This window comes from Balaenoptera borealis (assembly GCF_965194805.1).
Source record: "Balaenoptera borealis genome assembly, chromosome: 14".
Classification (NCBI taxonomy): Eukaryota; Metazoa; Chordata; class Mammalia; order Artiodactyla; family Balaenopteridae; genus Balaenoptera; species Balaenoptera borealis.
Genome location: NC_138875.1, coordinates 64,771,350 through 64,792,005, shown reverse-complemented (window position 1 = coordinate 64,792,005; position 20,656 = coordinate 64,771,350). Strand labels below are relative to the sequence as shown.

General features: G+C 58.6%; 2 protein-coding genes and 1 long non-coding RNA gene across 13 annotated transcripts in view; 2 read left to right on the top strand and 1 right to left on the bottom strand.

Annotated features, from left to right (window-relative positions):
- The window catches only part of SMPD4 (sphingomyelin phosphodiesterase 4), a 20,827-nt gene extending 11,248 nt beyond the window's left edge, over positions 1–9,579 (top strand). For 6 of the 8 annotated variants that reach the window (XM_082354609.1, XM_082354607.1, XM_082354612.1 and 3 more), the window contains 11 exons: positions 759–830; positions 3,430–3,516; positions 5,178–5,323; positions 5,795–5,885; positions 6,163–6,263; positions 6,637–6,800; positions 7,095–7,300; positions 7,515–7,748; positions 7,870–8,001; positions 8,093–8,221; positions 8,303–9,579. In XM_082354609.1, the coding sequence (XP_082210735.1) occupies positions 759–830; positions 3,430–3,516; positions 5,178–5,323; positions 5,795–5,885; positions 6,163–6,263; positions 6,637–6,800; positions 7,095–7,300; positions 7,515–7,748; positions 7,870–8,001; positions 8,093–8,221; positions 8,303–8,632 (1,692 nt within the window). In that variant the 3' untranslated portion in view covers positions 8,633–9,579. The remainder of the gene's footprint in view (positions 1–758; positions 831–3,429; positions 3,517–5,177; positions 5,324–5,794; positions 5,886–6,162; positions 6,264–6,636; positions 6,801–7,094; positions 7,301–7,514; positions 7,749–7,869; positions 8,002–8,092; positions 8,222–8,302) is intronic. The other 2 variants (XM_082354608.1, XM_082354610.1) reach the window with 2 other exon arrangements.
- On the bottom strand, positions 8,860–20,055 carry LOC309610985. Of its 2 annotated transcripts, XR_014234270.1 has the most exons (4): positions 19,918–20,055; positions 19,589–19,802; positions 16,108–16,239; positions 8,860–11,221 (listed from the first exon to the last, which is right to left on the bottom strand). It is a non-coding gene; the product is annotated as an uncharacterized lncRNA (long non-coding RNA). The 2 variants fall into 2 exon arrangements; XR_014234271.1 differs by lacking the exons at positions 19,589–19,802; positions 19,918–20,055 and adding an exon at positions 16,340–16,424.
- Positions 15,900–20,656, top strand: LOC309610980 (coiled-coil domain-containing protein 74B-like). 3 transcript variants are annotated; one of them, XM_082354637.1, is made up of 8 exons: positions 15,900–16,258; positions 16,862–16,906; positions 17,883–17,942; positions 18,827–18,989; positions 19,812–19,998; positions 20,072–20,151; positions 20,230–20,301; positions 20,399–20,656. In XM_082354637.1, the coding sequence occupies exons 1-8, from the start codon at positions 16,006–16,008 to the stop codon at positions 20,535–20,537; spliced, it is 999 nt and encodes a 332-aa protein (XP_082210763.1). In that variant the 5' UTR covers positions 15,900–16,005; the 3' UTR covers positions 20,538–20,656. The 3 variants fall into 3 exon arrangements, 2 of the variants coding, with proteins under 2 accessions (XP_082210763.1, XP_082210764.1); XR_014234267.1 differs by lacking the exons at positions 19,812–19,998; positions 20,072–20,151; positions 20,230–20,301; positions 20,399–20,656 and having other exon boundaries at positions 16,862–17,463; positions 18,827–18,872; XM_082354638.1 differs by lacking the exons at positions 17,883–17,942; positions 18,827–18,989; positions 20,072–20,151; positions 20,230–20,301; positions 20,399–20,656 and having other exon boundaries at positions 16,862–17,463; positions 19,812–19,867.

Genomic DNA, 20,656 nt, shown 5'->3' with positions numbered 1-20,656 from the left:
TGTACGGTAATTCTGTTTAGTTTTTTGAGGACCTGCCATGCTGTTTTCCATGGTGGCTGCACCATTTTTCATCCCCACCAGCAGTGCACAAGGGGTCCGGTTTCCCCACACCCTCGGAACACTCGTTGTTTTCTGGGTTTCTGACTGTGGCCACCCTAATTGTCGTGACTGGTCTGCTCTGCCCTGGTGACGTGTGGTGCTGAGCAGCGTTTCACGTCCTTGTTGGCCACGTGTGTATCTTCTTTGGAGAAACGTCTATTCAAGTCCTTCGCCCATTTTTGAATTGGGATCTTTTTTGTTGTTGACTTCTAGGCATTCTCTATGTAGTCTGGATGTTAATCCCTTTTCAGATACATGATTTGCAAATATTTTCCCCCATTCTGTAGGCTACTTTTTTACTACGTATGTTGTGTCTTTTGATGCACAAAAGCTTTTAATTTTCATGAAGTCCAGTTTTTTCCATTGTTGCCCATGGTTTTGGACTTACATCTAAGAAATTACTGTCAAATCCATTGTTGTGAAGCATTCCCCCATGCTTTCTTTTAAGGTTCTACAGTTTTAGCTCTTATATGCTAGGTCTTTGATCCATTTTGAGTTGTTTCTTGTTCACGATGTAGAGTGAGGGTCTGACTCTGCTCATTTGCATGTGGGCACCCTGTTTTCTCAGCAGCACATGTTGAAGAGGCTGTTCTTTCCCTCATTGAATGGTCTTGACGGCCTTGTCAAAGACCTTTTGACCAGCTAATGCTCTTTTGCAGGTTTTTGTTGAAATGTGGCTTCATCATTATTCTTTGGAGATGTACCAAAAAATGCAGTCCCCTCACGCCAAGGTATGTTGCTGCTGCGGTTTCTCTTCCCGCCTCCCGCGCTGGCCCTGGTCAGCCTGCTGCTGCTTGTCCTTGATTTCAGTTAGTTTCAAGGACTGGCTAGTGGGACCCAGCAACCTGCCATCTCGCCTCCCTCAAGTGCTGAGCAGCAGGCAGGTTGTCTTCTGCGCTGGGCTTGCACCCTGGCGGCTGAGGCCTGTCTTCTCTGGGCCTCCCCATGCTACTTGCAGAGCCCTCTCCCTGGCAGTAGGAACAGATGTGGTTGTGGTGCTCGTGTTCTGGGGCGTGGGAGCCGTGGGTGCCTTTGGGAGTCACAGCGCCTCCTGCTGTCCTGCTGCGGTGGCGCCCAGCAGACTCTGCCCACCTTGGTGGCCCTGCTGCCCTCCACGTCCTCCAGAGCAGCGGCAGCAGCCCTCCTGGCAGTGGGTGCGGTCTGACGCCCTCCTGCATGTGGCCTGGGCTGTCTCCTCCTCCTTTCCTCCTCCTCCTCTCCTTTTCCTCCTTCCCTTGCTGGGCAGCTCACATGTGTGCAGAGGCCTGGAGTCCCTGGCCCCCTCCCGGGGCTGTGGCCACAGGGCTGGTCGGGGTAGAACAGTTCTGTTGAGTTAGGGAGAGGTGCTCAGGTGCACAGCCCGCGCGCAAGACTGCAGCGTGCCGCTTCCGTGCAGCAGTTTGCTACTTAGACTTTGCTTTTGCCGCTGCCAGTCAGAGTCCTCAAGGGCTTCCTTAGGAATTAAGAATCTGTGGGTCACATTGGAACAGTGGCCTGTGCCCTTCCCTTGGTGGTCCTGCTCCCCAGCCCAGGGTTCTGCCACACGGAGGACTGGGACACGGCCCCAACACTCCTCTTAGAGCGCAGTGTCCCAGCCTCCGTCCTTGGCCCCACACAGGAGGAGGAGGAGGAGAACGGGGGTGGGGGTGGGGCTGGGAATCCATCCTGGGCCTCTCGCGTCGCAAAGCGCCCACCATGCCCCTGCCTGCTTCCAGAGCGCACTTGCTGCTGCACTTTCCTGCCGCTGCCCGGCAGGCGGGGCTGGCTCCCCTGCGGGGCGCGCGTGGCTTGGTCTCACAGAGGCTGCTTCGTGGTGTCACCTTCCTGTCTGCACGTCTGTGTCGGGAGCCCGGGGCAGCCCGCCCGCTTCAGGTCTTAGCCGTAGCTCTGCCAGCCAGAGGGCCCTTCCGAGCTCCGGTCACCTGGGGGAACACCGAGTCCGTATGGGGAGGGGCCTTCCGCCTCCTCCCCACGGTCACAGGAGGGTGAGGGCTGCTCAGGTTGACTTGGGTCGGTGCGGGGTGGGGCACCATGAAGACCCCACCAGGCACCCAGAAACCTTCTGCCATTTGCCACCTGTTGAGGCAGAAAAACAAAACCCGAGGAGGTGGGGTGTGTGGGAAACCGCGGGGTCTGCTTCATCCAAGGCCCCTGCCGTCTGTCCAGGCCTGCCCCGTACCACGTGGAAGTCCTTGATGGCCCCACGTAACCCTGGGGTCAGTTTGCCGGGTTTTCTGGGTGCAGGAAGTGCAGCTCCTGGAGCTCCCTCGGTGCGGCTGCGGCCGGGCTGGGTCCAGGCGCATGCACGCTCCCTGCAGGCTGCTGTGGGCCCGGGCTGGGGCCTGAAGGGGGACCGTGGGCTCCCCATTTCCTTGCTGAGTGCGGCCGTGCCCCTTCCCGCCCCAGCCCTGCGTGTCTCTGGCTGTGCCCGTCTCCCCAGCGTCTGGCACATTCCTTCACGCCTCTTCTGTGTGAAGCATGGCGCTGGGGCGGGAGGCGGGCCCTCACGGGGCAGGACGTGTGCTGGGCCGGCTCTGACTGCTCTTAGCTGCAGGGAGATAGGGCGGAGGTTCTGGGGTTGGGGGCAGACAGTGTGCCAGCTCAGCTGTCACCCCTGGCCTCAGGGTTCCAGTTGCCTCTGGGTGTGTGTGGCTCAGTGTCTGGGGGCTCCTGGTGAGGTAGAGGGAGGTAGAGGTTGGTCTTCCCAGAATCAGAACCAGTAAGTGTTAGCACCAGGTTAACCATTTCCAGGATGTGGGGCCTGGTGGGCTGGGAACCAGCCCCGTGCACAGAACCTTTCAGTATGGGACTCTGATTGGGTCTTTAACACCTAGGAATTGATTCTATCATGTGCTGATAAATTTCTTTTCTGGACAACCCAGGAAGTCCAGTAAATTACATATTTTTCTCTTCTGGGCAGAGCCCTCCGTCTAGAACTGGCTTCTCAAGTTTCTTTACTGAGCCTGGGTCTTCGGGCCTTGGTGACCAGCAGTGTGTCCCAGGGAGGTGCCTGGGCTCCGCTGAGCTGCTGACATGTGCTGCACCCAGTGCAATGGGGTCGGGCTGACCTCAGGGGTTGGAGGGGCCTCCCAGGTGACCTTGCGGGTCTGTCCTCCCTCTGCCCGGCAGCTGGAGGATCACGCCCGGAGGGGGTGGTTGGCGTCCCATTGGCCTGATGCTGCTGGGCTGTGATTGTTTGGATTGTCACTGACTTGTGCTTTTGTTTTTGTTTTTCTTGTTCTTACTTCTGGGCTTCTTCTCACTATTTCTTTCTCTCCCCTCCCCCTCCCCCCACCCTCTCCTCTCGGCTTCTCTGCTGTTGTCTCTCAGCTGGAGGTCCTGCACTACCGACTCAGTGTCTGCAGCGCCCTCCACAGCCCTGCCCAACCCAGCCTCCAGGCCCTCCACGCCCACCAAGTACTGGCCGCTTTCGTTTTGTTCCCTTTCACCCCCGCCCCATGGTTTAACCCCAGAGCTCATGTCCTGCGCAGTAGCCAGGGTCTGGCTGGGGGCCGGCTGGGGTGACCAGAGACCAGTTCCAAGCACAGCCAGGCCCTTCGCCCTGGACCTGGGTTCAGGGTGCGTGGCCACGTGGCTGGGAGTGATGCACCGGACCCCACTGGCTGTGGGGGAGGTCACCGAACCCACCTGGCCAAGCCCCAGGCCAGCCAAGGTGTCGAGTCCTCGGGTGTCTTAGCTATCCGCGCTCAGCCCCGGTTCGTGGGGGCGAAGTAGTGTGGCCTTTGTAGTACAGGCCTGGTGCTGGGGCCTGACCAAGGATGTGGAGGCCCCGGGGCTCATGGGCGGTGACCTTGTAGGGACCGCCGTCTACTTAGGCAGGAGTGACCAGGGATGGACTGTGGTCAGCGAGCTGGGTGTTTGGGGCCAACGGGGTCGTGAAGTTTGCTGCTCCACGACGCGACCACTGGGAAGTCTGGGCAGAGACGTGTGTCTGGAGCTGTACTCACGGCCAGGGCTCTGTCCCCCTCACCCTAGGTGGGGCCACACACCACTGAACTTGAATTTGAGCAGATGCGGCAGCTGCACTGAGGAGGGAGAGAATGTTCCAGAAGGGGTGCTGAGGGCGGGCCACGTGCAGAAGTGGGTGCCACTCAGGCCTGGGCTGGGGAGGGCCTCACCTGGCAAAGAGCAGGGCCCCTGCCTTCACCTCCACGGCGGGAGGCCTGGCCCCGTGAGTGTCCGTGTGCAGCTGTGACCAGGGGCTCCTGTGGGCATTTGGCTCAGGGAAGGGAGGCACTGGAAGAAAGTGCTTTGACTGACAAACGTAGAGAGAAAGTAGCCCAGCGGTGTCCAGTGTGGTTGCCGGGCGTGGGGCGGGGAGTTGCCCCTGGAAACGTGGAGGGCGGGGGTGAGATGCGGTGGGGGTTTCAGTTCCTGTGAACGAGAAAGGGGCTCCCTGGGCAGAGTCACGGCCTGGCACAGAGGATGCTCTGTGGTTTTTTATTACTGTTAAAGTATCCCTTTTTTTTTTTTTTTTTTTTTTTTGCCAAAATGCTGCAAATCCACCATATAACGACCTAAAAATAGACACATGCAGAAGAACATTACACCCCGCCTCCCACCCCAGGCATAGCGGCCTTGGGGTGTGTTGCGTGGGCCTGTGGAGGCATTTCCCTGCCAGGGAGGCCTGTGCAGACCGTGCCCTGGGCAGCGGGGGTGCTGCTGGTCGGTGCCCGGCTTCTTGCACACAGGGCCGGGAGCCATCTGCACCCCACTTGGCGTTGCTCACCTTGGGGTGAAGCTGCCAAGAGCACTTCCAACAAGTCTATCGAGGCCCAAGGGCTGGGGTGTGGGTGTGGGGAGCAGGCGGCCGGCCCCCAGGCTTCCCCCGTGCGTGGGGGTCTCAGAGACCCTCCTGGCCTTTGTGAACCGAAAGCTGAGCTCGCAGGACTGAGGGCGTTTGTCTCGGAGGCTCCATGAAGGGGGTTGAAGTGCAGGGAAGCACATGGCAGAGCTTCTGCCCCGGTGGCCATCCCAGGGCGCCATGTGCGGTGCATCCATGGGGGGAGAGGTGGGTACAGCCCAGCATGAGGTACTGACGAGGGCCCTCCCCCCAGGAGTCCTTCATGCCCACCGAGGAGCATGTGCTGGTGGTGCGGCTGCTGCTGAAGCACCTGCACGCCTTCGCCAACAGCCTGCGGCCCGAGCAGGCCTCACCCTCCGCCCACTCCCACGCCGCCAGCCCCCTGGAGGAGTTCAAACGGTGGGTATGGGCTGTGGGCGGGGGGGCGGTCACCTCGAGCCCTCCTGGGACTGTCTCCTCACTGCCACCCTGGCCCAGAGGTGGGTGGGGGCCTCCTGGCTGCTTCTCAGGCTGGCCCGGGAGAGGCCCCGTCTTGCTGCCCCCTCTTCCCCCTTCCTCCCCTGTGGCAGGAGAGCAGCAGGCAGCTCGGCGCTGCACCTCACCCCCACCCCACACCACCCCGGCAGGGCAAGGGCCGTGGCCTGACTCCCAGGCCAACAGGGCCAGCAGAGCTGGCTACACGTGGGCCAGTCCGAGCTGAGGTGCACACAGGAGCCACGCTGGATCAGCCACGTGTGTTGTGTGTCCCTGGAATGTTCTCTAACTTATCTGAACTTTAGAATTTTCTCTGAGGAATGGGGCTAAAAATAGAAGGCCTTACCCCCAGGGGGTGCCGGGCTCCCCTGTGAGGTGACGCACCCTCCCCCACAGGGCCGCCGTCCCGAGGTTTGTCCAGCAGAAGCTCTACCTCTTTCTGCAGCACTGCTTTGGCCACTGGCCCCTGGACGCATCGTTCAGAGCTGTGAGTGTTGCCCTATGGCCTTTGCCCTGCGTGTGCGGATGAGGGAGGGGAGGCCTTGGGGGCCTCCGGTGCTGTTCTGCCAGCTGTGACCTTGAACCCAGCTGTCCACGCAGGGTGGGTTCCCAGCTTCACGCAGCTGCCCTCCGCTGCACTCAGGGGAAAGCCTGCTGGGTGACCTGTTCTGAGGGGCCAGGCGTCTTGAGGGGGCACAGGCTCCCCCTGAGCCCCCGCCCACCTGAGCGCCAGCCACCTGCCCCAGCTGCATGTGTTTCCCCAGGTCCTGGAGATGTGGCTGAGCTACCTGCAGCCCTGGAGGTACGCGCCCGAGAAGCAGGCCCCGAGCAGCGACTGCCAGGCCCGGAGTGTGTCAGAGAGATGGTGAGCCCGGCCCCGAGGTCCTGCAGGCAGGGGGCCTGGGCCACCCCCTCGTCCCCTGCTGGGACTTGCCCAGGCTCCAGGATTGCTCTCTTGGGGACAACGGGCAGCCCCTGTCCTTCTGTCCCTTTCCCACATGGACTCACATAAACCTCCCCGTAGCCCTTCCTCGCCAGCCCTGCAGCACAGCTGCCCCGCCCCCAATGGCCTTGGTCCTGGGAATGGGCCTCATCCGTGGAGGATTCTGTCCTTGGGGCCTCACCTTTGCCCGCTTGTCCTGCCCCCTCGTGTCACCCCCGGCCCCTCCGCCACCATTCATGATACCCGGGGGAGACCGGAAGCCGGGGAGGAGCCCTGATGTCCGTCCCGCCCTCAGGGCGCCCTTCGTGCAGGAGAACCTGCTTGTCTACACCAAGCTCTTCCTGGGCTTCCTGAGCCGCGCGCTGCGTACGGACCTCGTCAGCCCCAAGAACGCACTCATGGTGTTCCGCGTGGCCAAGGTCTTTGCGCAGCCAAACCTGGCTGAGATGATCCAGCGGGGTGAGGCCCCTGCCGGCCCTGTCACCTGTGCGCTCGTGGGGGTTGCGTGTGCGCCCCACAGGAGGGGAACGGAGCTCTGAGCTGCGTCCCCTGGTGGCTCGTAGTGGTGGCTTTGGGAGGCTGTGGGCCGCTGTTGCGCTCTCCTTGTAGCCACTCCCCTGCGGAGATGGGTGGGGGTGGGGGGACCTCCGGGAGCTGGGCCTGCGCTGTGCAGTCACTGCCCTCAGGGACCTGCGGTGGGACCCAGTGTCCGTGCTCTTGGAGCCGCAGCCAGGCTCGCATCCTGCCTTCCAGGCGAGCAGCTGTTCCTGGAGCCCGAGCTGGTCATCCCCCACCGCCAGCACCGGCTCTTCACGGTGCCCACGTTCACCGGCAGCTTCCTGTCGTCATGGCCACCAGCCATCACCGACGCCTCCTTCAAGGTGAAGAGCCATGTGTACAGCCTGGAGGGCCAGGACTGCAAGTACACCCCAATGTTCGGGCCCGAGATCCGGGCACTGGTGAGTGGTCGGGGCCCTCTGGGCTCTGGCATTTCACACCCCTTCCCTGTCTTGTTCAGTGGAGTCTAGTTTTTTTCTGATGATAGACGTACCGTCTTGGAAAGTGCACCTTAGTCCTTAAAACTCATTGTGTGGAAGCCACCCCTGGGCTGTCGGTGCCATGAGGCGGCCCCGAGCCAGCTGACCACCCACTCGCCCACCTGCCCACCCACAGGTCTTGCGTCTGGCTCAGCTCATCACGCAGGCCAAGCAGACGGCCAAGTCCCTCTCTGACCAGTATGGGGAGAGCACGGCGGCTCGTCCCTTCCTGTCATGGCTGGGCTTCTACCCCGCAGACACCAATGGCTCTTACCCGGGCAACGACCTGGACGAGATGGGGCAGGACAGGGTCCGCAAGACGGACGAGTACCTGGAGAAGGCCCTGGAGTACCTGTGCCAAGTGTTCCGGGTACGCCCTTGGCCATCCTCACCTCCCCCAGGTGTCACGTGCCCCTCGTTGCCGTTTGAGGCCCAGCGGGGGGGAAGGCCTCCCTCCACCTTGGAAGTGACGGCAGGCGTCTCCCTGACAGCTCAGCGAGGCCCAGCTCGCCCAGCTCACGCTTGCCCTGGGGACCACGCAGGATGAGAACGGGAAGAAGCAGCTCCCAGACTGCATTGTGGGCGAGGATGGACTCATCCTCACGCCCCTGGGCCGGTATCAGGTGAGGCCCACGTCCCGAGGGGTCGGGCTCTCTGGGGCCTTCTGGGCAGCGTGGCCATGGCTCCCGGGGGCTCACCTCCTGCTGCTTCCAGATCATCAACGGGCTTCGGCGCTTTGACATCGAGTACCAAGGGGACTCGGAGCTGCAGCCCATCCGGAGCTACGAGATTGCCGGCCTGGTCCGAGTGCTCTTCCGACTGTCCTCCGCCATCAACCGCAGGGTGAGTGTGGGAGGGAGGGCCGCCCCTCCCCACTGCCAGCCCGCGAGCGGCAGGTGAGAGTGGGGCCTGTCTGTGCTCTAGTTCGCAGGTCAGATGGTGGCCCTCTGTTCGCGGGCCGACTTCCTCGGCAGCTTCTGTCGCTACCACCTCCTGGAGCCTGGGCTGTCGGACAGGCGCCTGCTGAGCCCCGTGGGGCGGGGGCGTGCGGCCAGCCTTGCCCGGGGCCCCCGGCTCAGCCTGCGCTTCCTGGGCAGCTACCGGACGCTGCTGGCCCTGCTGCTGGCCTTCTTCGTGGCCTCTCTGTTCTGCATCGGGCCCCTGCTCTGTGCCCTGCTCCTCGTGCTGGGCTATGTCCTCTATGCCGTGGCCATGACGCTGCTAACCGAGCAAGGCAAGCTGCACCAGCTCTGACTGCGGGCCGGCCGCTGCCCCCGGGCACCGGGGAGGCCACTCTGCACCCAACACCTGTCACCTTCGTGCTTCCAGGGGGCGTTTTTTTGCAGCCCTGGAACCATCTGAAGAGAACCTGAAAGCAGAGGGCAGGGCCAGGCAGGGAGGTAGCCACGCGGGGCGGGCAGCCTGCCGGCCCTGGGCCTCCCCCTTTCCTCAGCCAGAGGGCCTGCAGGGCGACGCCTTTCTTTTCCTCAGCGTGTGAAGCTCAGGAGTTGGGCCTCCCCGGATGGCCTGCGGCCTCTGCCCTTGCCGCCCTGGAGGTGGGCGGTGAGACCCCAAGATGGGAACCCAGCCTCTGGCTCCAGAGAAGAATCAGGCCCTAAAAGAGAGCGCTAAGAAAATTAGACAATGGTTCTCCACTGTTTCATGATTTTAAACCTGATTTTGCTGCCGCGTTTGACAAAGCTAGGGCCACTGTATTTTCCCAGTTGTTCCAAGTCTGGGCCACATGCCTGCTTTTGAGGAGAGACCCTCCGAGAACACAGATGCCCCCAGGCCATGGAGCAGGTCGTCAGGGCCGTCACCACCTTGTTCCCTGTGGGTGGTCTACAACCAAAGATGGTCAAAAGCATCATTTGTATCTTCAATCAAGCGCTCAAAGACATAGTGATTTTTTGGTAACATTTAAATGTCCAAAGTATATGATGAATGCGAGTTCACTGTCAGAAATCCTCACAGCATCTCACACGCGTTTCATTCTACAGATGACGCACCAGGGAGAACTTTTCAACTGAGATTTTTAAAAGCCTTAGTCTTTGGTGTATTTTTTTAAGTTTTCAAACTGTAAGTATTGGACTTTGTATTTTGATGTAAACTCAGAGTAGTGGCATTTGGGGCCTGTGACCAGTAACCAAACCAAACTTGTAACCGACCATGGATCTGAATAAACCTGTTCTTGGTCCTGAGTCTTGTGGTGCCTGGCCCCGCCCCCAGGGTGGCCTCCTACATGGGGTCCTCTGCACACTCAGGGGCTGCGGAGGTGCCGCTGGGCACCCGGCGTCCCTCACCATGGGATTCCCTTGGGCAGATGCAAACACGGACGTGGCTGTGACGGGACAGGGCAGCCACTGGCAGGTCTGAGCTGCGAGAACACTGCCTGCGACTCGGTGGGGCAGACATGGCCTTCATACTAAGAGCTAGGATGTTGGGACCCGTGTTGCACTTTCTGTGGCTTCTGCAGGGTTGCGTGTGACCGGGGAACCGAAATGCGCTCACCAACCCACATTGCCTAGCCCGAGTGTTAAATGTCCCCTCTTTCCCCGGGCCAGGCAACTGCTTCGGTCAAATTCTATGGAAATAGGAAGTAAGACAGAGTTTCTACAAGTTCACATTGATAGATTACTGGCTTTTGTTAACAAACTTTGTGAGATGATGGTCTGGGGTCCGCCATCCATGGCACCAGTCCCTGATGACGCCTCTTCTCGGCCTCCCCTGATGGACATCCACCTGCCTGTGAGGGTGGGACCTGCCCCCCCACAATCTCTCCAGGGTTCTGCTCGCCCCCAAGCCTCACTTCACCTACACACCCATTAACCATAGGACAGCCACCTACTGCATGCCACCCTCAGCTGTGCTGGGACACATGGGGGACCTCATGGTGCAGAGTCCAGAAGTCAAAGATCGAAGCAGACACTAAGGTCAAGGAGGGGCCAGCAGACTTCCCTGGTGGTGCACTGGTTAAGAATCCGCCTGCCAATGCAGGGGACACAGGTTCGAGCCCTGGTCCAGGAAGATCCCACATGCTGTGGAGCAGCTAAGCCCGTGCGCCACAACTACTGAGCCTGTGCTCTAGAGCTCGCAAGCCACAGCTACTGAAACCAGTGCGCCTAGAGCCCGTGCTCCGCAACAAGAGAAGCCACCGCAATGAGAAGCCCACGCACCACGATGAGTAGCCCCCGCTCGCTGCAACTGCAGAAAGCCCGTGCGCAGCAACGAAGACTCAATGCAGCCAAAAAAAAAAGGAGGGGCCAGGGTGCCAGTGGTTGGGCCTGGGGCCTGGTTTTGGGGAGGGTGGTTTGGGGCCCATGGTGCTCAGTGGCTTGCGCCCAGGGAGCTGAGCCGGTGAGGGCGACGGGGACCCTACCTTCACGATGACCCCGAGTTAGTTTGCGGGGCTCTAGCTGCAGAGTAGAGAAAGGCATGGATGGAGCAGAGGCAGAAGTGTCACTGAGCCAGATGCCGAGACGCCGAGGTTCACAGCAGAGAAAAGAGGCCGCCTACCCAAGGGCCAAGGACGGGTATTTACGGGATGAGGCTGATGCACAGGAGGTGGGAAAAGGTGATTGGAAATAAGAAAATGGTGAGGCAGCCGTTCTGTGAGGGACACAGGTTCTGAGGGGCAGTGCCTGGCCTGACGGCACAGGTGGAAACTAAGTCCCGTGACTAGTTTACAATTAAATTCTGGTTCCCTTCCTTCCCGGCTGCACCTACATGGTCACGTTTGCCTCATCAATAAGGAGCAATGCAGGTCAGGTGCCTGGAGCCTCAGCTTCCCAATAAGCATCATGTTCACGTGCCATTCTGAGTCATCTTCCAGGGCAAGATGGCCTGTACAGGTTACAGAGACAGAGACCCCCAGGTCACAGACGATTAAGGTGATGAACCCCAGCCCCTCTATTCTTCCCCTTTAAAAACCACTAAGAGGCCACGTTGCAGTGGGTCTGAGGCCTGCCCCCCAACTCCCTTGCTCGGCACCCTGCAAACAACATCCTTACTTTGCTGCAAAGCCTGCCGTCAGAGGTTGACTTTCTGCCCGCAGGCACATGAGCCCAGTGCTCGATTTCAGTTGGAGGGTCGGTGGTCCTAACCACTCACCAGCTCAGCTAGAACTGGACACAGCTGATACCAAGTTCCTGAAGCAACAACTCAGGCAAACGTCTTACCGTTTAGGCTCCGTGCCACTCAGAGGATACGCAAGTTTTCATAAAAACAATTCAAGCGATGCTGCAACTAGAGAAAGCCCGCACACAGCAACGAAGACACAACGGAGCCAAAAAAATAAATTAATTAAATAAAAAAAAAAAAAAAGCCGCTGTTGTTAAAAAATTGAAGTGAACTTGATGGGGGAAGGCAGATCATAGGTGGAGTGGATCTAGTTGATGCCAGTCCTCAGGGCCCTTGGTTTCAGAGCAGCAGTGGAAAGGGGGGGGTGCTCTCAGCTGCAGGGATGGTGCTGGGGGATGGGGCACATCTAGGGGGGACACACCCGAGGAGAGGCTGCTGGCCCGGCTCCCGGAGGTCAGGCTGAAGATGGGGGTTCTCTCCGTGTTTCCCCTCCCCTCACCAAAGCCTCCGGTGGTTTATGCCAACTGCCCACCCCCTCAACTCCCCCCACACCCCGACTTTCACCCCCTGGCCACCACCCCAACCGCTGCCAAAGGGTCAAACCCGGTTGCCTCTCAGAGCCCCCGGCTCTGGCCTCCTGGCGGCACCCCCCAGCCCCGCAGCCCACGCTGGACTCACTGTCCTTCATGACCTGTTTCCCACAAGGGATCCAGTAACATCCAAGCGTCTGTGTCCTACAGAATGTACTCCGGAAAGCTTGGGGTTTGTGTATCTGAAATCTCCTCCAACAAGACCCGAGCTTGGGGCAGCCAGTCAAGAGGGAGCTGCTGACTCAGCTGGCCCCACCACCCGGAAGTGGCCTCTGACCTCCCCTTCCAGGAGGCCAGGGGCTTCTGCTGGGCTCTCAGGTGGTCTCTGAGGGTCTGCACCCCCTCCCTCCCCACCAGGGGACCTCCGCACCCCCCCAGTCCCCCCTCCCTCCACCTCCCAGGCTGGACTAAGGGCCCCCTCTGTACTCACCCCCACTGGTCCACAAATAAAAGCAAAGAGATATTTCTTGTCACTTGTGTGATGCTGGGCACTTCAAGATGCTGAATAAATAAATACTTGTGACTGATTCTCCGATGTGTATGTTTGCTCCTTGTGGACAAGTATTGTACTTTTTCTCTCCAGCACTGAGCAAGCACATAGTAGCTGCCCAATAAATAACTTATTTTACCTATTATATACACATCCAGCTCCTCACATCTCAGAAATCAAAATATGAACTATTGGATAAATTAATTTGTACATGAGCAGAAAAGGATTAGGATAGGAAAAGGGGCTCTTCAGTCTAACGTTGAACAAAAATCAATAAGGAAACACGTGGTCACTGCGTTGAAGGGACCTGTCCAACATTCAGATCATAGACGGACATATAAGAAAAGGCTAAAACTAGAACTGTCAAGAGAAAACGCAGGAGTAAATATTCATAACTGGGAAGTACTCAATGGTTTTTCAGATATGACACCAAAAGTGCAAGTGACAAAAATTCAGAGAAATTAAAATATGTACAACAATATACATGTTTTCCCATCATATTACATTTTTTAAAACCCTTTTCTGCACATTGCTTTCCCTGTTCATAAATTGGAAATGTAGTAACACTTGCCTTGACGAATTTATTTCAAGGATGAAACGAGATAATGCACAGGAACTCTAGGCTCTTATGTGACTGCAAAGGAGTGGAGGGAGCCACATCGCAGCCCTCAGCTGTGGCTGAAAAGATGGTCATCATTTCCCATGTGACACTTGTTTACTTAAATCAGCAGGTAATTCCAATTCTAAAAATATTCCCCCTGAGAGTCAGTAGGTGAAAACGTTTTCTCCCTGTTAATTGAAGCTCATCTTACGGTGCTGACAATTGGTGCAGCAGCATGAGCCTCCTCTGGGACTGCACACCTGGCCCTTACTGTCACCAGAACAGTCAGCCTGTCCTTGACTTTGCCCTGGAGGGTTAGGATGGCCCAGGAGAGCAAAAATAGGATGAGCCCAGAGAATACTGTGTAGCAATAAAAAACAAAGGCAGGCAGGTCATGGAAGCAACCTAAATGCCCATCGACAGATGAATGGATAAAGCAGATGTGGTACATATATACAATGGAATATTACTCAGCCATAAAAAGGAACGAAATTGGGTCATTTGTTGAGACGTGGATGGATCTAGGGACTGTCGTACAGAGTGAAGTAAGTCAGAAAGAGAAAAACAAATATCGTATATTAATGCATATATGTGGAACCTAGAAAAATGGTACAGATGAACCGGTTTGCAAGGTAGAAATTGAGACACAGATGTAGAGAACAAACGTATGGACACCAAGGGGGGAAAGTGGCGGGGGGGGTGGCGGTGGGGGGTGCGATGAATTGGGCGATTGGGACTGACATGTATACACTGATGTGCATTAAATTGATGACTAATAAGAATCTGCTGTATAAAAAAATAAAGTAAAATTCAAAAAAAAAATAAAATAAAATGCTAAAAAAAATAAAATAAAAAATAAAAAACAAAGGCAGGAACTCATGAACTCCCTGGAATGTTCTCTAAGACCTGCTGTTAAAACATAAACCAGGGACTTCCCTGGTGGCAAAGTGGTTAAGAATCCGCCTGCCAATGCAGGGGACACGGGTTCAATCCCTGATCTGGGAAGATCCCACATGCCGCGGAACAACAAAGCCCATGTGCCACGACTACTGAGCCTGGACTCTAGAGCCCGCGAGCCACAACTACTGAGCCTGTGTGCCACAACTACTGAAGCCCCGCGCCTAGAGCCCGGGCTCCGCAACAAGAGAAGCCACTGCAATGAGAATCCCGCGCACCACAACGAAGAGTAGCCCCCACTCGCCACAACTAGAGAAAGCTTGAGCGCAGCACCAAAGACCCAAAGCAGCCAAAAATTAATTTAAAAAAAACAAAAACAAAAACATAAACCAAGTTGCAAAGCAATACGTCTGTCATGATCCCATTACACAGAAACAGTTGAAGGCCACTGCAGACAAATGAGTCCTACCTGTAAGTATGTAAACACAGAGAAGGATCAGGCAGTGGCCATGCCTCGCTCGTGACAGGGGGCAGGGTGGACTTGGATTTATCTGCATTGTTTGAATCATTTCTACCAAGGAGGATATACTTCTGTCCTTGACTCCATCACATTTGTCTGTTTCTCTGCATGTCTGGTACTTACTAGTGTAATTCAGACCTTGCGGATGATGTGTCATTGAGACTCTGGGTTCTGTTATCATTCTCTGAAGAGTGTTGAATTATGTTCTCTAGGCAGCTGAATTATGGGAAGATCGCCATGGACTTGTGGAGGCTGGGCTTTAAGTTTTATTAGGGCAAATGTATTTTGATTTTTTCCTTAGTCTTAGTGCAAATCCCTTATTTCTAGAACACAGTCTTTATTCCCAAGCTGTGGCCCTTTTGGGGTTTAAATGGAAAACTGAGGCGTTTACCAAGCTTCTCTGTCAGTTTCCGAACTCAATCTCCCCTGGAGTTTGGCCATTTCGGCCTCCAGCTCTGTCTTGCCCTGGGACCTTTGGAATCTTACCCCTACATGTGCATTTCAAGCCAGTCACATACTTGAAGGGGGTTTTATCGCCCCAAACTTCCCAGCGCCCCTCAGTTCGCATCCTTTGCCCTCTCCAGCCGATAAGGCTGTGGCTTCCTGTTCGGGTCTGGCTGATCAGGAGCCCTCAGGAGAAAACAGCTCTCTTTCAAGAGCTGCCTTCCTCCAGTTTCCGCCTGCTTTTTGCTCTTCTCCAGTGCTTTCAGACATCTGTTTCATGTATTTTGTCCACATTTCATAAATCACGAGGGTTCTGCGATTATTGGAAGTGGAAATTCTACCTTTTGATTTTTGAATCAAAATCTTACCATCTAAAGTCGTATCATCCTGTAATCGTATCATCTATTCAAAAAGTGAACTATTAAAACACAACCAGCGGGACTTTCCTGGCAGTCTAGCGGTTAAGACTTCGCCTTCCAATGCGGGGGGTGCGGGTTCAATCCCTGGTTGGGGAGCTAAAAGCCCACATGCCTCGGGGCCAAAAACCCAAAAAACATAAAACAGAGACAATATTGTAACAAATTCAACAAAGACTTTAAAAATGGTCCACATCAAAAAATATTATAAAAAGTCAAAAAAACCCACAAGCAGTGAACAAAACTAAATATTAAGACCAGTAAAGGGGCACGATTCTCTGTGGTTTAAGTCAGAGGATGCCATCCAATAAGTCAGGTGTATCACCCAGGCCCCGCCCCGCCGTAGCCCCGCCCCCAGGCACCCAGGCCCCGCCTTCGCCGCACACCTAGTCCCGGGTACGCAAGCCTCGTCCCTCAGGCGCTCCGCCCTGCCCCAGCGCCCAAGCCCCGCCCACTAATCAGCCCCGCCCAGGCCCCGCCCCGTAGCACGCAGCCCCCTTGGGAGCGCGCCCGTTTCCATGGCGACGCCGAGCTGAGCCTCGGTAGCCAGGCCACCGAGTGGGCGTGCATCCGCGGCGGAGGCGGCTACATGAGCGCGGCAGCGTGTGCGGCCGGGCTGCGGCCCCCCAGCTCGGGGATCCCGGGCTCCCGGGGCGCGTCGCGCCCGCGCCTGCCCGCGGTCCCTCCGTACCCCGGGCAGCACGGCGCGCCGGTCGGGCTCAGCGAGGCGCAGAAGCGGGCGCTGGACCTGGAGAAGAGGCTGCAGTTCCTGCAGCAGCAGCACTCGGAGACGCTAGTCAAGCTTCACGAGGAGATCGAGCACCTGAAGCGAGAGAACAAGGGTGAGGCGGGAGGCGGGCCGGGCCTTCCATGCCCAGACGGCGCACGCAGGCTGAGGGAGGACGCAGGGCCGCAAGCCCCACCTCGGCCACTCGGGGCTCGGCTCCCCGCCCCAGGACCAAAGCCAACTGCGTAGGGCGGGTCTGGCCGCGCCACTCCCGAAGGTAACTCGGCCCGCCTCTCCTCTCCAGGCAGGGTCAGGCGGCCTCCTTTGAAAAACTTCTGTAGAAGTGAAACACACCCCCAAAGTACGCGTATATAGCTCAATGAATTTTCACAAACTAAGCACACCCAGATCCGGGGCCCTAGAACGATCCCTGACACCTGGGTCATCCTGACTCGCCTCTGTGCCCCTGTAGCCCAGGCCCCGCATGGCAGAGACTGCTCTGTAGACGTCACTGATGGAGGAATGGGCTCCAGGGGAGGCTCTCACACAGGGGCTCTGGCTCAGGGAGCAGCCAGAGGCATCACCGACCCGAGGGTGCCAAGGCAAAGGCTTGGTCCGTGGGGCAGGGTCTTTCGGGGCTCAGCAGGGAGGAATGGGCAGGGGAACCGAAGCTTCTTTTCTCAGAGTAGCCACGAGGAGAGCCCGTGCTTGTTTTCAGATCTCCACTACAAGCTAATCATGAATCAGAAGCCGCAGAAGAAAGGTAAGACAGGCCCACAGGTGCCTGATGGGAAGCTACTGCCCTCAAGAGCAGGCCCCCCAGACTGCTTATGCCCATGCAAATTATCCCAGTGGGGAGGGGGCCTGGACAGACAGACCGCTCCCAGCCATGGTCTGGGTGACTTCATGCACCCAAGCACAGCAAGTGCCACTCTTGGGGACCCCCAAAGCCTGAGTTCTGTGCAGCAGGGGCAGTGGACAGAGCAGCTGGGGGGCGGGGGGGGTGCCCAGGTTCCCCCCTCCCCAGCCCTGGCCTCACTATCCTGGTGCGCTTTCACTTGGAGTGCTGCCCCAGGCTTCCCCGGCACAGCCCCAGCCCCAACCCCTGGTCCCTTTGGCTTTGGGGCAGGAAGCTCTGGGCACACTCCTTCCAGGGTCCTCCCTATCATCTCCACAGCAACCACGGGGGCATGTCCTCACCTGTGGCCCACTCACCTTGCCTGTCCCCTAGCCCAGCCTGGGGATGACCAGGTCGAGTCTTGGGCTCCCCTCCCCTCTTACTTTTGGGACCAGGTCTGCCATCGGGAGGTGGTCTGAGTGGTGAGTGGTGCCCGCCTGGAATGCCCCAGTCTGGGTTGTGCCCAGGGCTCTCTTCCTGGAAGATACACAGAGGATGGGGTGGTGGGGGCCCTTCTCCAGTGGGGCGGCACAGCTTCAGCGAGCTGATGTGGGCACGTAGTGTCAGGGGTCCCCGATGGGACCTCGAGAGAGGGCGTGCTCCCATTCAGGTCCCACTGCTTCTTCCGTCCCCAGCCCCGTGGCCCTGGCTCCCTCTGGCACTGGAGGGGTCTGGGGCTGCCTCACCAGAGTTTGGGGGAGGGCTGGGACCTGCAGAGCCAGGAGGCGGGCACAGGTGGGCCTGGCCCTTCGGCCACGGCAGCCGTGCAGAAGCGCTGGGACCTGCAGGGATGGGAGCCTTGCTGCTGCCACCTTCTGCTGACCCCAAGCGGCCCCCACAGGCAGCATCTCCAGTTCCAGCTTTCAGTCCAACAAGTCCATCTCGAATACAGTGGTGTCAGGTGAGCACACCAGCACCTCTGTGCTCAGGGTCGGGGAAGAGCAGGTACAGACCTCGGGGCCCCCGGGCCTGAAATGGCGAGTGGGGCACTGAGCCGAATGCTGAAAGCCCACGGTGGTCCTCTGTGGGGCAGACCTTGGGGGAGCGCCTCTGCCAGTCTCCATAGACTTGGGGGTTAAGGGGTAGCTGAGGGACCAAAGAGGGTCCCCAGGTGCCCTGTGAGCTGAAACCTCCAGGAGGGAGCTGAGGCCAGGGGACAGGTTAGTGGGTCGGCTGGAAGGAGGCCTGAGGATAGGCCACAAAAGCAGGACAGGCTTGGCTGCCAAGGCAAGATGGTCAGTGTGGGGCATGAGTCAGGCACAGCGTGTGACAGAGGAGCCCCGAGTGGTCTTCACTGCTGCTCACTGTGTCCCTCAGAGCAGACAGGACGCGGGTGGGCTGGCCCTCCTACAGAGCCTCGATTTGTGGCATCTTTACTGAGTGAGGGGCCTCGTCCTGGGAGAGCAGACCTGTGCAGGCTGGGCCCAGACCTTTCCTTCCATTTCATTTTGCCCGAAATGGGGTTCAGAGTCAGGAAACAGCTGCTGGCTACCCCCCCGCCCCAGCCTTTACTGAGGCCCGTGAGGAGACTGCCTCACAGGGTGTGTGGGGCTCTCCCCACTTCGGCTGCTCGGGGAGCCACCTCCACCACTGCGTCTGCTTCAGAACATTCAGGCACCCACAGGATTCACCCTACTCCCGCATCTGTGCCTCCCAGTGGCCCTCGGAGGGAGGCCATTACCATCTCCCCTTTACAAAGAGGAGACTGATGCAGGGGCGGGGCCCCTTGGGTGCATATAGCCGACCGACACCCAGTGACTGGCCCTGTCTGGGTCTGACCCGCAGCCAACTCGCAAGGCAAGGCCAGGCCCCAGCCCACCTCCTCTAAGAAGCAAGACTCGAAAGCTGACGTTCCCCAGAAGTTGGACCTGGAGGAGGAGCCCTTGGTTGCTGCCCTGCTTCACAGCAGCAGGGTGGACAAACCCCTCAGGGCACAGGGGCTGGCCAAGTAAGGCTCCGTGAGCCCCACGGGACACGGTTGCATTCAGCAGGTTCACACCCTGGAAACAGCCAATTGCTTTGCCCTTACAAACGGGCAGGTCTCCAGAGGGAAGCAAGTTCGTGAAAGCCAGGCTCGCCCATCTGGTGGACCCTGCCTTCTCCCCTCCCCTGGGGGTCCTGCACGGTCCCTGCGCTGACCTGAGCCCGCAAGAGGGGCCAGCAGCAGCCCCTAAAGCATTCTCTCAAAGCACAGAAGCAAAGTAACTTGGCCTCCACATTAGCTTGCTTTTCGCCAAGAGAACCCCGAGTCAGGTTTGGGCTCCACCCTGGGAGCTGTGCTGGCCTCTGGAAGGCACAGGGCCAGCAGACCAGAGCAGAACCAGTCCCCGGTGACACCCGAGTTCCTGGGACTTCCTGGGAAGCAGCAGTGAGCCTGGACTTTGCATCCGAAGAGGGGACCCTGTTGTCCCCTGGGTAGTGCCACCAGCAGGCCAGGCTCCTGCTTCTCTGCAGTCTTTAGGCTCCCCCCTCCACCGGCACCCTGGGTTTGTGGTCAGGACCGAGGGCAGCCAGGCAGCTCAAACCACATCTGACTCTCCAGTGTACCTTGAGGGGGGAGGAAGTGACGGGCCCGGGTCATGGCTGGCCCCAGAGACCCACCCCCGCCACCTGGTGCCTGGAGCACCCTGGTAGGCGGAAGGGAGCCAGGCCCCCAGGAGGCCTTGGAGACAATTCTCTTCCTCACGCTGGAGCAGGTGCTGCCCCGAGAGGGGGTGTGAGAGATCACCTCCGGCAGGCTGCCTCCGGTCTGCTCTAATGGCTGTTTCAGAGACAAAGTGGAGAGCTCTAATCCAGCAGCCACCTCGGTGGCCAGCAGCCTGCACAAGGGCAAGCAGGTGCCAGGGGCGCCCCCCTCGATGAGGCTGCCCCCGCACCTGTGTAAGCCCGCCACACTCCAGCAGTGCGAAGTGGTCATCCGCCAGCTGTGGAATGCCAACCTCCTGCAGGCCCAAGAGGTGAGGCTCGGCTGAGGGGCGCCCCGGGGCCCCCGCAGCCCCACCCACCGTGCCTCTTCTCCCTGCCTTCCAGCTGCAGCACCTCAAGTCCCTCCTAGAAGGGAGCCAGAGACCCAGGGCTGCCCCCGAGGAGGCCGGGCCCGGTTCTCCCAAGTAAGTGCCCCACGCGGCCCACTGGATCACAACGGGGCCTGCTTGTCTGGGGCTCACGGCTGACTCGCCCCTCCCCAGGGACCAGGAGGCTCTGCACCCGGGGGCCACGCAGCTCCCCAAGGTCGCCACCAAGGGCGTCTCTAAGAAATGGTGAGTCTTACTGGCACGGGAGGTGGGCAGCCTCTGAGCCCAGGGACCACAGGGCCGGGGAGGGCGTCCGCAGTGACCCCCCACCCCCACCCCCCAGCCTGATCCTGAGCCGGGCGCCCGTGGCGGAGTGCGCCGTCCTGCCCGCACTGAAGCAGAGCCTCAAGAGCAACTTTGCCGAGCGGCAGAGACGGCTGCAGGCAGTGCAGAGCCGGCGGCTGCACTACTCGGTGCTCTGAGTGCCAGGCCCACGACCGCTCACCCTCTAGGTAGCACTTCCAAAGAATCCTAGTACATTTACGCCAGCCTAACTTCCAGACCAGCCAAACCCACAGCAAATAAAGTACGTGGTCTCAGG

What these genes read in the sequence shown, in the direction of transcription:
- LOC309610980 (XM_082354637.1), top strand. Translation starts at nt 16,006, where the DNA reads ATGAGCGCGGCAGCGTGTGCGGCCGGGCTGCGGCCCCCCAGCTCGGGG. An exon ending in AGGGCACAGGGGCTGGCCAA is followed by an intron (nt 18,990 to 19,811) that starts GTAAGGCTCCGT and finishes TGGCTGTTTCAG; the next exon opens with AGACAAAGTGGAGAGCTCTA. An exon ending in ACCTCCTGCAGGCCCAAGAG is followed by an intron (nt 19,999 to 20,071) that starts GTGAGGCTCGGC and finishes CCTGCCTTCCAG; the next exon opens with CTGCAGCACCTCAAGTCCCT.